This window comes from Malania oleifera, chromosome 1 (genome assembly GCF_029873635.1).
Source record: "Malania oleifera isolate guangnan ecotype guangnan chromosome 1, ASM2987363v1, whole genome shotgun sequence".
Taxonomy (NCBI): Eukaryota; Viridiplantae; Streptophyta; class Magnoliopsida; order Santalales; family Ximeniaceae; genus Malania; species Malania oleifera.
The window spans coordinates 151,294,406-151,308,537 of record NC_080417.1 but is presented as its reverse complement, the minus strand read 5'-3'; the positions used below and the strand labels follow the sequence as shown (position 1 = coordinate 151,308,537).

General features: G+C 37.7%; 1 protein-coding gene across 1 annotated transcript in view; it reads right to left on the bottom strand.

Annotated features, from left to right (window-relative positions):
- Window positions 1–14,132, bottom strand: part of LOC131144187 (glycerophosphodiester phosphodiesterase GDPDL4) — a 63,192-nt gene that overhangs the window by 37,082 nt on the left and 11,978 nt on the right. Inside the window, exon 2 of the mRNA XM_058093057.1 lies at window positions 12,876–13,169. Coding sequence (XP_057949040.1) covers window positions 12,876–13,169 — 294 coding nt within the window. The remainder of the gene's footprint in view (window positions 1–12,875; window positions 13,170–14,132) is intronic.

The window sequence follows — 14,132 nt, the reverse complement described above, 5'->3', positions numbered from 1 at the left end:
CAAAAACTGCATTCCTTTTTCACTCATGTGCCCAAGCCGCTTATGCTACAAATCGGTGGAAGAGTGACTTTCAATTGCATTCACAACACCATTACCAGTTTTACCTTGCATCATATAAAGTGTACCAGTTTTCTTGCCTTTAGCCACCACCAAATTACCCTTTGTGAGCTTCCATTTTTCATCACCAAAATGGTTGTCAAACCCTTCATCATCAAGCTTTCCAGTAGATATCAAATTTAGTCGAATATCGGGTACATGTCTCACATCTTTGAGCACCAACTTGCATCCCAAATTTGTTTCCAAACAAACATTTCCAATGCCAACAATTTTTTATAGACCTTCATTTCCCATTCGAACAACTCCATAATTTCCTTTGGAATAAGAAGTGAAGAAATCTCCCTGAGAAGTGACATGGAATGACGCACCGGAATCAATAACCCAATCAGTCTCTTGACTTGTCAAATTAATGCAGCTTTCATCACAAACAACCATGAGATCACCATCAGATGCAACTGAAGTTGTGTCTTCATGCTTTTTCTCAAAAATTTTCTCTTTGTTTTGCTCCTTAAATTTCAATTTTCTACACTCCCGCTTCATATGCGCCTTTTTATGACAATAGTGGCACTCAATATCTTTTTTTGAAACTAAGCTGGACCGACCTCTTGATTTATCATTACGGTGAGAATATCTGCTTTTACTTCTGCCTCTCCCCCCGTTTTCTGTCACAAGTGCCTCTGAATGAGAAGAGCCAACTGATTTTCTTCTAATTTCTTCATTCAACAAGCTGCTAGTTACTTGGTTCATAGTAACAATTCCATCGGGAGCCGAATTACTAACAGTCACAACCAAAGTCTCCCAACTTTCCGGCAAAGAGCTAAGAAGCATTAAGTGTTGGGCTTTTGTGGAGCCTAGTTGTGTCTTAATTTGGATGACGACCCGACCTCTGTTTAATTAGAGATTTCTATCCTAAGGCTTAGTCCATGGAAAATTTCTAGAGCCCATTCGGAACGGAACCCTAGGCGCAACATAAGAAAAGGGTGCTTTCGGGTGATTAGGGTTTGTTGTGGTTGTATCCGCGAGAGAGAGCAAGAGCGAGAGAATTGTATCGCCGCATTCTCTGTGCTTTCTTCCTGATAATATTGAAATCCCTGCAACTCCGTGGACGTAGGCAAAATTGCCGAACCACGTAAATATTGTCTTGTGCGTGTGATTGAATTTTTCTTTGGCGTTATTCTTTCTCTATTTGTTTCTCACAGGTTTCGGGAATTTGTTCATATATTCCTAACATTAAGGCCTGCAATTCATCATCAAAAACTATTTTCATAGTAGCAAACTGATTGATAATATTTTTCATCTCATTCAAATGTTCGGTAATAAGACCACCATCTTTATATTTCAAATTCACCAAATTTCAGAAAAGAAAATCTTTATTTGTAGTCGATTTTCTATCATAAAGACCCTCTAATTTTTTCCACAATTCATGTGCCGAAGTTTCAGTAGAAACATGATGAAAAACACTATCATCAATCCATTGCCGGATAACACCAACGGTTTTCCTATTAAGCCTATTCCACTCATCATCACTCATGTCTTTAGGCTTTCGGCTATCACCCTCAATAGGCCCATCCAAATCTTTGCAAAATAAAAGATCTTGCATTTTTGTTTTCCAAGTTACCCAATTGCTTCTATTGAAGCTAATCATACGGCCAATATTACCATCCATGATTTACACAAATTTAATGCGTACAAATAACACGGCTCTGATACCACTTGTTGGGAAAATATTATATATGAACTAATTCCCATAAGTAAATCAATGGAGTAATACAAATAATAAAAAAATTGAGACACAAGAAATTTAACGTGGTTCCCTCAAATGTTGAGGTATGTCCACGGGGCACGGCGGTCCAAATCCACTATCACCAAATATGTTGTACAAAGTGGATACAAAAGGCATTTGCCTTACAAATACACAAGAGTGTATAAACAAATGTAGCAAGATGGAAATGCCTCACCAAATATTCTGAACAAAGCTCCAAAGAACCAACCAAAAAACCACAATAAAAGAAATCCAATATGCTGTAAATAATATGCAGCTGGAGACACACGAAGAAGAAGCAGCAGTAGCTTGCTGCAATGAAGAAGATGACCAGCGCTGGTGCGTGGGTGTGCTGCAGGTGCTGGCTGCAGGCGCTGGGAGCTGGTGAGGAGAAAACAGAATGGAGATCGCAGCACTCTGAGGGAACCAAAAATCTGAATGAAAATAAAATATTGGGGCGGCCACTATTTTTCAGATCTGTGCGCATGAAGCGCTGCTTGGGAGAAGCCTAGGAGCAGCTAGGCATGGCAGACAAGCTTCTTGAGAAGCCAAACAGCATTAAAAAAAACTTTCCAATCTCTTGGGCACCACAAGGAGGGAAAAACCCAACACTCCCATGGTTGAGTAATGACTCCTAGTTGGTTGCATGACAAGTAATGGCTTCCATTCAAAGGGATTGGTTGGAACTCACAAGTGAGGGAGATATTGTTGAAAATCCACAAGTAGATGATGGGTTCTTATATACATTATTAGGCCCAAGATAAAAAAACAGGCTTAACCTTTTGGGGTCAAGTTGGTGTTTAACAACAATACCTCACACTCGCTCGCAATGATCTTTCATTTAGTGTTAATTATGTATCACAATTCATGCATACTCCCACAATGATGCACTTAAAAATGGTTCGATGTATCCTACGATATGTCAAAGGAACAATTGAAATGGGATTACATTTTTCTTCACACACTACACTTGATCTATTTGCTTTTTCAGATGCAGATTGGGTAGGTTTTCCTACAAAAAGACGCTCAACCAAAAGCTACTGTACATTCCTCGGAGGGAACCTCATATCATGGCGTGCAAAAAAACAACATACAATTTCACGATCAAGCACGGAAGCAGAGTACCGCCCCATGGCTAACACAGTAGCCAAACTCACTTGGATGACCTTTATTCTCAAAGACCTTCGAACTACAATGACGTCTCCTCCCATACTCTACTGTGACAACCTCACTGCTCTTCATATGACAGTTAATCCTATATTCTATGCTCGAAGCAAACACATTTAGTTGGATTATCATTTTGTGCACGAACAAGTTGCACGTGGACTGCTTATCACTCAACATATCTCCACTAATAACCACATTGCAGACCTCTTCACAAAGCCAATGTCAAAGGCAACCCTTCATTATTTTCGCAACAAATGTTCCCTCCAACCCCGAAAAAGTTTGCGGGAGGGTATTAGCAACACATCACAGCTCAGCACACTCAACAATCGTGAGAGTCAATGGAGCAATAAGGAAGTGCAGGATTCTTGGAGAAAAAAGGTTGAAGACTCTCACAATCTAGCCGAAACAAGTGGAGAGAAGTTGAGGGATACTGGAGCTCTAACGACAACATATTCAAACCAAAGTAATGATTCAACAAATCTTACAAATAAGGAATATTCAAATCAGCATATCCTGATATGAAGCAGTCAACCCAAGAAGATCCGATGTCAATCGCAAAATCTGAGGAGCATATGTTAACAAAGCAGATTTTATGGGATTCGTAATAAAATCTGAGGAGCATATGTTAACAAAGCAGATTTTATGGGATTCATAATATAAAATCTGAGGAGCATATGGTAACAAAGCAGATTTTATGGGATTCATGATAAAATCTGAGAAGCATATGTTAACAAAGCAGATTTTATGAGATTCATAATATTTTTTGATTTACAACTGTATCATGTAACTTTGTTTAAATACTCTTCCTTGTATCGCCTAAGTGTTCACATTGCCATTCATTGAAATAAGAAATATTATTTTTTTTTCATAACAAATCCTCTGCTTTTCCATTTTTTTCTTTAGGTGTCACCCATGCATATCAAGCCCGTGCAAAGACTCTCTCGATGCTAACATTTATGACTGCATTTTTTCTTCTAAAGATGATATATGTCCAATTAGAAAACTATTTGGGCTAGTTGGTCAGTCCTAGAAGAAGCATTAGCCTAGTTCTTATTTCAAAGTCCTAGTTCACAAAAAATTTGCATGGCTATCTCTTGTGATTTTTAGAGAACTAGTCAATCTTGACACCTATTCAAGCCTTGTTTAGTTTATAATAGTTAGGAAGGTTCTTAAAGAAATAGCAATAAATTTCCTTAGAAGCCCATCTGGAAACCAACAGCCCCCACAAAAGTTGCTTCCTTAGGGTGCAAGACAACTCCTAGAAATGCTACCATGGATAACCTGTAGAAAAAGGGCCCACTGCTTGTCAAACAGTGCTTCTTGTGTTTGGAAAATGCTGAACTTACTGATCAATCCACTCGCACTGCTCCTCCGTTTGGGACTCGTCCACTTCTATAGTACTATAGAGTTATGGGCTAGGAAAGGTATTGGTCCTAGCAAGGAGAGGAAGAAAGCTTTGCCCATCATTCCCCTTGCCATATTTTGGTCTGTGTCTAATAAGAGAGCTTTTGAAGGATTGGCCACACTCTTATACATTGTTAAAGAATGTTGGATTGCCACATTTACTAGATGGGCTACTGGTTTGTATTTTGGTTGACTCACTTGTAATTCTTGATTCTTTTGACACCCTGCAGTGCAAATGATTTCCCTTGTTCATTTGTACTTGAATGTCATCTCCCTGATGCCCTTTCAAGAAATTTTCTTTGCTGATCCCAAAAAAAATTCCTCAACATTTTTAGAGTCAAGATAAGTGCTAGAATACTTATATGACTTTGGAGTTAAATTAATGAATGTGATAAGCTGGATCAACACCCACGAGGTTTCTTATAAACAAACTGACAGTTCCCTCTTGTACTCGGCCACAGTACTAACATCATTTTTTGTTTGTCATCAATGACACTTTCAGAATCCAATATGCCCTACTGAAATATTCCATTTTTTAGCCTTTATAATGAAATAGCCAAGTTGGCTTACAAGATGGGTACGTATGATGCATTTCCCCATCCTCTTGTTTTTTGTCCCACATTGGTAGAATAGTTTCACATTGGTATAAAAAGTTGTTTTGAATTTTTTTTCTTTGTTTATCCCATATTGGTGAGAAGTGTTTTTTGGACTTGAGGTTGAAGCTATATAAAGAGCTGAGGTTGAAGCTATATAAAGAGCTCAACTCTCCATTTGTAAAACACACCTCAAAGTTGTACTTTGTCAAAAAGTAGTGGATTGATCATCGGCGCCTGAGGACGTAGGTAATTCTATACCGAACCTCGTAAATTTCTTGTCTTATTCTTTTTATTGTTTTTATTATTAGTTTCTGCATTGCTTTAGTTTCTTATATACTCAATAACATTAATTGTAATATTGGTGTTTGGCACAAGTGGGGTGTCCGGCACAACAATTGGTATCAAAGCTAGGTTGAATAGTATCGATACAGAGGTGTTCCTCTATCAGGATCCTTGATTCCACGTTTGATGCCTAAGAAAGACCTCATCTAAGCGAGTGCTCAGAGACCACTGCAGCTCAGTCATTCCCTGGAGGTCAGCCTGGTCAAAGTGGAATTTCATAGGATAAAACAAAGTAGACACAATTGGTACGTACTATTCATCCTAGGCCTTTTTCTTTGTTGGTTGCTATTGAATATATAGAAGATGGCAGAAACTAGTGCAGCAATAGAAGAAATGCTGTCCACACGAACTCCAACCCCTTCGGCTTCGACATCATCGTCAAAGACGATAGCTAATGCTCGGTTTGAGGTGGAGAAATTTGATGGTACCAATAATTTTGGTATGTGGCAATGTGAGGTGATGGACATCCGATATCAGCAAGAGTTAGATATTGCTTTGGATGATAAACCAATGGATATGGGTGACAAAGATTGGGATAAGATCAATCGTCAGGCATGTGGTACAATTCGTTTGTGTCTCGCTAAAAATCAGAAATAATGTGTTATGAGGGAGACATCTGCAAAGAAATTGTGGAAGACATTGGAAGATACATTTATGACCAAGAGTTTGGAAAATCGGGTCTATTTGAAAAAGAAATTGTTTCGCTTCCAGTATCAACCAGGTATTTTGATTAATGACCACATAAATGCTTCCAATAAAATTTTGGCCGATTTGTTAAATTTGGATGAAAAGGTGAAAGAAGAGGATAAAGTCATATTGTTACTGAATTCTCTCCCTGATGAGTATGAACATTTGACCACCACTTTATTGTATGAGAAAGATAAAGTTACTTTTGAAGCTATTTGTACTGCATTGATTAGTACTGAATGCAGAAAGAAGGATCAGAGGGTCCATAAGGAAACAACAGAAGCACTAACAATAAGGGGACATTCTCAGAGTCGTAAGCCTAAAAAGAGGAGTAAATCTCATGGGAGGAGTAAATCTCATGGGAGACCTGCTAAAGATGAATGCGCCTTTTGTCGTAAAAGAGGGCATTGGAAGAAAATTTGCCCTAAATTACAACAAAAGAATAAGGGCAAAGCACATTCTAATGTCAATATTGCCAATGATGATGGAAGTGAGTCAGATTTTTCTCTTGTTGGAACATCTTCATCACATTATTCTGGTGAGTGGATTTTGGATTCTGGTTGTTCCTATCACATGTGTCCCAATAGGGAATGGTTTTCTAATTTTGAAGAATTAGATGGTGGGGTTGTTTTTATGGGAAATGATAATACCTGTAAAACAACTGGAATAGGATCAATACAATTGAAATGTCAAGATGGAACTATTAAAACCTTGACTGATGTTAGGTATGTTCCAAGTCTAAAGAAAAATCTAATTTCATTGGGTGTCTTAGAATCTAAAGGGTTCATTATCACTTTGAAAGATGGAACCTTACAGATTAAATCAAGTGTGCAAGTGGTGATGAAAGGAATAAGGAAAAATAACTTGTATTATTTACAAGGTAATATAGTTATTGGCTTAGCAGTTCTTATTTCTGATAAAACTGCAGATTCAGATACAACCAGGTTATGGTATATGCGATTGGCGCATGCAAGAGAAAAATCTTTGCAACAATTAGCTAAGCGAGGTTTGTTAAAGGGTGCAAAGGTGTGCAAACTTAAATTTTGTGAGCATTGTATTTTGGGAAAACAGACTACAGTGAAATTTGGCACTGCAATCCACCAGACTGAAGGTATGTTAGACTACATCCATACAGATGTATGGGGGCCCACAAAAACGGCTTCATTGGGTGGTATGCATTATTTTGTCACTTTTGTTGATGATTTTTCCAAAAGAGTTTGGGTGTATTCTATGAAGCAAAAAAATGAAGTGTAATATTTTCCTTTAAGTGGAAAAAATTAGTTGAAACTCAAACTGGCAGAAAGATTAAACGGCTCAGATCAAATAATGGTGGTAAATACACGAGTGACCCGTTTATGAAGGTTTGTCAGGATGAAGGTGTTACTCGACACTTCACAGTTAGAGATACACCACAGCAGAATGGGGCAGAGCGTATGAATCGGACTTTGCTAGAGAAAGTTCGATGTATGTTGTCTAATGTTGGGTTAGACAAAAGGTTTTGGGCTGAGGTTGTTAGATATGCGTATGGTCTGGAAAGCCTGCTAGTGATTATAATTCTTTACATGTATTTGGTACTATGCCTTATTATCATGTTAAAGAATCTAAGTTGGATCCAAGAGCCAAAAAAGCAATATTCTTGGGGATAAGTGCAGGAGTAAAAGGATACTGTCTTTGGTGTCTAGAGACGAAAAAAAATGATTATAAGCATGGATGTGATTTTTGATGAACTTGCGATGATGAAGAAAACAATACGCAAGGAGTCACCAATTGAAGAAAAGACCAATGGTACTCAAAAACAGGCGGAGGTTGAGACAATTTTGGGAAACCCAGCGAGAAATGAGACTACACAAAGTAACTCTCCAGTTACAGTGGGGAATAGTGTACAAGAAGAGGAGATTTCAATTCGAGAATCTTCACAACAACAAGAATCAATTGTTTCTTAGAGGCCAAGACAAGAAATTCGAAAACCTACTCGGTATACTGATATGGTGGCCTATGTACTTCCAGTTGTGGATGATAATGTTCATTACAATTTCAAAGAAGTAATGAGGAACTCTGAATCAGACAAGTAGAAAAGAGCGATGGATGAAGAAATGCAATCTTTCATCAGAATCAGACTTGGGAGCTAGCCCAGCTGCCCAAGGGTAAGAAAGCAATTGGTTACAAATGGGTTTATGTAAAGAAAGAAGGATTTCCAGATGCAAATAATGTTCGCTTCAAAGCTAGATTGGTAGTTAAGGGCCACGCACAGAAGGAAGGCATTGATTATAACGAGGTATTTTCTCCAGTTGTTAAACATTCTTCTATTCGAATTTTGTTGTCTTTGGTAGCACAATTTGATCTTAAATTAGTTCAACTCGATGTAAAAACTGCATTTTTACATGGTGATTTGGAAGAGGAAATCTATATGACTCAGTCAGATGGATTTCAAGTTGCTGGAAAAGAAAATTGGGTATGTAAACTTGGTAAATCGTTGTATGGTTTAAAACAGTCTCCAAGACAGTGGCACAAACGATTTCATCAGTTTATGATGGCTCAGAAGTACATCAGAAATAAACATGATCATTGTGTTCACTTTCGTAGACTACAAAATGGATCTTTTATATATTTACTCTTGTATGTTGATGATATGTTGATAGCTTCAAAGAACAGGGAAGAAATCAACAAGTTGAAAAGTCAGTTAAATCAAGAGTTTAAGATGAAAGATCTTCGTGAAGTAAAGAAGATACTTGACATGGAGATTCACAGAGACAGAATGAGAGGAAGAGTTAGTTTGTCTCAGAAACGGTATTTGAAGAAGGTAGTACAGAGTTTTGGCATGTCTGAGCAAAGTCAAAACCAGTAAGCACTCCTCTTTCTCCTCATTTCAAACTTAGTGCAGCTTTATCTCCTAAATCAGACGAGGAACGTAAGTATATGTCACAAGTTCCTTATGCAAGTGCTGTTGGTAGTCTAATGTATGCAATGGTTTGTACCATACCTGATATATTTCACAAGCTGTTAGTGGTGAGCAAGTATATGCATGATCCGGGTAAAGGACATTGGCAAGCTGTGAAATGGATCTTGAGATATATTATGAATACGATTGATGTTAGTATAGTATTTAAGAAAAATAATACTATTGATCAACGGGTTGTTGGATATGTGGATTCTGATTTTGCAGGTGATTTGGATAAAAGTGAATCAACTACTAGATATGTTTTTACATTTGCAAATGGTCCAGTGAGTTGGAGGTCTACCTTATAGTCTACCATTGCCTTGTCTACAACAGAAGCAGAGTACATGGTAGCTTCAGAGGTTGTTAAGGAAGCTATTTGGTTGCAGGATTTACTTGAAAATTTTGGAGTTGTTCAAAAGCATATTGTTGTGTTATGTGATAGTCAAAGTGTTATTCATTTGGCAAAAACCAAGTCTACCATGCACGAACGAAGCACATCGACGTTCGGTTTCATTTTATGCGGGATATTATTGATGGAGGCAAGATACTTCTTCAGAAGATTGCTACAGTTGAAAATTCCGCAGATATGTTGACCAAGACTATGACAACAATCAAGTTCAAACATTGTTTGGACTTGACCAATATCCTGCAAATCTGAATATTTTTGGAAGGCACCGATGATGTGGAACTCCAGAAAATGCTGGTGACTGAAAAATTTGTTGAATTTATCGTCAAGGTGGAGATTTATTGTTTTTTGTCCCACATTAGTAGAATAGTTCCACATTGGTATAAAAAGTTGTTTTGAATTTTTTTTCTCTATTTATCCCACATTGGTGAGAAGTGTTTTTTTTATTTGAGGTTGAAGCTATATAAAGAGCTCAACTCTCCATTTGTAAAACACATCAAAGTTTTACTTTGTTAAGAAGTAGTTGTTTGATCGTCGACGCCCGAGGATGTTTTTTGTCTTGTTCTTTTTACTGTTTTTATTATTAGTTTCTGCATTGCTTTAATTTCTTATATATTCAAAAGGATTAGTTGTAGTATTGGTGTTTGGCACAAGTGGGGTGTTGGGCTTTTGTGGAGCCTAGTTGTTTAATTTGGATGCCAACCCAACCCCTATTTAATTAGAGATTTCTATCCTAAGGCTTAGTCCATGGAGCGAAGGCTTGGGCCGTAAGTATAAGCTGTACTTGTGGGGGTCCGGGGGCAAAGGCCCCGGGAAAATTTTGGAGCCCATTCGGAACGGAACCCTAGGCACAACATATAAAAGGATTGCTTTCGGGTGATTAAGGTTCGCGTGGTTGTACTTGCAAGAGAGCGAGAGGGAGAGCATTGTATCGCCGCACTCTCTGTGTTTTCTTCCTGATAATATTGAAATCCCTGTAACTCTGTGGACGTAGGCAAAATTGCCGAACCACGTAAATATTGTCTTGTGCGTGTGATTGATTTTTCTTTGGCGTTATTTTCTCTATTTTGTTTCTCACAGGTTTCAGGAATTTGTTGTTTATTCCCAACATGGGGTGCCCAGCATAACACATCCCACATTGAGTAGGGAATAATGTGCTTTTAGGTTTTATATGTACTTCCCCACCACCATCCAGTTGCACTGATGGGTTGTCCCACGAGTATCTTCTCTCCATCTTGACTTAACCAGAAAGGTATTGAAACATGCCACTAACATGGAGGTGTAGATCAGCGCTAGCACCAAAAGCATGTGAACAACCCTAGAACGTAAGCAATATGTAAAGGCAAAAAAAATGTTTCTTATTCTTTACAATTTCACTTAAGATGTGAAGGTACAAAACATTCGTTTTGTTAGATCAATTTAACCCAAGGATATCGGATACTCTCTACACTGTCGGGCAAGTGCCCAAGGGGCATAAATTTAGGAGGTCTGGTGAAATTTATCCATGATTGAGTCCATTGTCGTCGAAGGATAATCCTATCTTCTCCCCTGCCTACCCAAATGCACTTGTTCCTTATAATGCTCTCTCTTGCTAGTTGCTACCACTATGCCCTCTCATCAAAGGATGATCCTATCTTCTTCCCTATCTACCCATGCACTTTTTCCTCATCTCTTGCTACTGCTACTCTCTCTCTCTCTCTCTCTCTCTCTCTCTCTAAGGTGAGGCAAGCGTGCAAGGGGCATCCCTTGGCCCTCCACATGCTATATCAATATAACCTTCTTCCTCCCCCTCCTCCACTCCCTTCCCCTCTAAAAAAAAGGACAAACAGCAAATTTACAAATCTTTTAGAAGTGCATTATTATCAAAAATTATGAAAACGAAAACCAAAATAAGTAAAAAGTAAAAACTAGAAACAAAAATTAAAGACAAAGACAGAAAACTCACAATCTTATTAAAAACAAATTAAAAACTTAATTGGACAAATGCTTATTTTTTGTTCTTGAATCAAATAACAATTAAAAACTATAATTAACATAATAAAAATGCAAAGGAATACAAATTAAAAATACTATAATAAAATATAATTTTTATTATGATTATTTTACTGAATTATTTATGTTCAACAATAGAGTTGTTCTCGTGTGACCTGAAGGCTAATCAAGTCAAGGAAACAGTCTCTTGCAAACATGTAAGGCTGCATACTTTTAGACCCATTGCAGTCTGCCCCTTCCTCGGACCCCATACATGCAGGAGCTTTGTGCATCGGGCTGCTCTTCCTTTGAATTATTATGCTTCAAATTCACTTTACAAGAACAATCTTATCGTACATCACAATTGAAAATAGTAATAGTAAGGTTTTAATGGCTTTTGTTACTTTTAAATTTTTTAAAAATTTTATGAATATTTTTATTTTAATTATATTTTTACTTCACATGGTCATTTTATTTTTATTTTAATTACAATTATGTATTAAATGAATGATTTAACCCTATAAAAGTTAATTCTAGATAAGTATTCTAGCAACAAGTCGCAGAAAAAATTGAAAACCATAAATTCGATTTTCAGATTTTCAAGAACAATTGAAAACAACAACAAAAACAGAAAACTAGTAAATTAACATGTTTTCATATTTTTGTTTCTTCACTGTACAAAAACAAAAAGAGAAGAGAAAAGATACCAAAGAGACCCTTAAGTTCCCACTTATATGTACTCTTGGCATTAAATTCAATTTATTGGGCTTCACCCCTGTATAACTGGCTGAACCATCATACAACTTGAACCATAAAGGACACAAAGAAACAGCCAGTGTCATTAAATATGTCATTCCACTAAACGCTGAAACATTAGAAGCCCTTTTCAACCAACAAAGACTGTCGTCTAAGAGTGATACAATTAAGAAATAATGATTATGTTCAACACATGATTTCTATTAGCATAAGAAGAGTTCCTGTCATGTAATCTCAAACATAATGACCTTGAAATATCAATGTATAAAAATCACTAAAGTTACCTGCAACAGAGGTATCTCCAAAGCCTCTGGCATTCATTCTTAAAAAAAAAAAAAGATCTACATCAAGCCAGACTAGGTCAAGGTACACCCCAACCATGTAACATGAAACCATTTTATGCATGTGGAAACAAATAAAAATTCATATATTCAAGCACAAAATAATAATTCATAAAACAGTATAAACCTAATTTTATAGGCAGTGTTTCAAGCTAAAGCATTGGATGGTGCCCCAACATCCCAAACACACATGCACATGCACGCACACCTTGCAACCTTAATCATTGGTAAACAACAATCCCACAGCCCCATCCAGTGGGGACAACAAGCAGGATCCAGGAGGGATGAGCTGAATACAGTCCTACCCTGTGTCATGTTTGCAGTAAGTGAACATTCTCAAAACTCAAAGCTTGAACATCTGTGCTCGATAGTTCATATATATGGCCCTGTGTGTCATACAAAAGGCAGCAATAGAAAAAAATTAAAGTTTAAACAAGTCTGAACTTACAGAAGACATTTGCCAAGTCATTGAATGTGAAATCCACAGCAAACCATCCTTTCATAAGGTCCCCATTGACAAGGTATTCCTGACTCCTATTTTTGAAAACATCTGCAACACTAGAACCATTTTCTAGCCTGAGATTAGGAAAGCAGATCCCTACTGCATCTTTTGTAAGCTGCACGTCACACCACAACAGCACATTTGGTAAACTAGTCATTAATGCTAAACTGAAGGCAGCATAACTGGAGTGAGGAAGTAGCCCTGAAAATCCACCATTTGCTATGACTGAAGGAGCATCTCCTGCAAAATAAAATCATCCAGTGAGCTCAGAGATTTACAAAACCTGAAAATGTTTTAAGATTACTAAGATTAAACCAGTATAAACCTCATTAAAACCGATTTCACGATCTTTGTAATAACAATCTAAAGTACAAATAAGCAGCATCCAAATGGGTCATCAGTTGATGAGATCATCCTTCTATGCTTGCTGTTTGCTAACTCCATCAAGCTGACATTGCAGCTTGTGCTCTAGAAGTGGCTAATGAATTATTTTTCAAGTTGCCCCAGGCTGTCAATAGATTCTAACTGTTGAGAATTCCACTTGAGTTTGTCTCACATTGGAAAAAAAGAGTGGAAGATGGGTGCTTATATATATCGTTGGACCTAATACCCAATAGGCTTAAGCTTTTGGGTCAAATTGGTACTCATCCATATATATCAAGCCCACCCATGGACTCCCCAAATCCTAACAAGTGGTATCAGAGCCAATGGTTCATAACTCTTGACGAGCGACATCATAAGTCAAGGTGTGAAGCTAATTCTCTTTACATGCTAACAGTTGAAGGACCAAGTGTGTGACCGAGACCAATATTGATCATATAGGCCTGGTATATAGATTCAAATAAGGTCAGGATATGGGAGGTAGGATTGGTTCCAAGGCATGTGTTTGTAATTCTAGGCGAGTGACATTGTAAAGTCGAGGTGTGAAGTTAATTCTCCTAACGTGCTAACAATTGGAGGACCAAGTGTGTAACCGAGGCCAATAAGGATCATCTAAGCCTAAAGGGTCAAGACGTGGGAGATAGGACTGGATCAGGGGCACATGGAATGCAATCCGAGGCATGTAAGACGCGGCGGTAAGGCCCACTTGAGCAACTATTGGAGAATTGGGCTTGCCCCCATAAGGGAGAAAATTTCCGTTTAAGGGGGAGCAATTGGAACTCACAAGTGAGGGGAAAATTGTTGAGAATTCCACTTGATGTT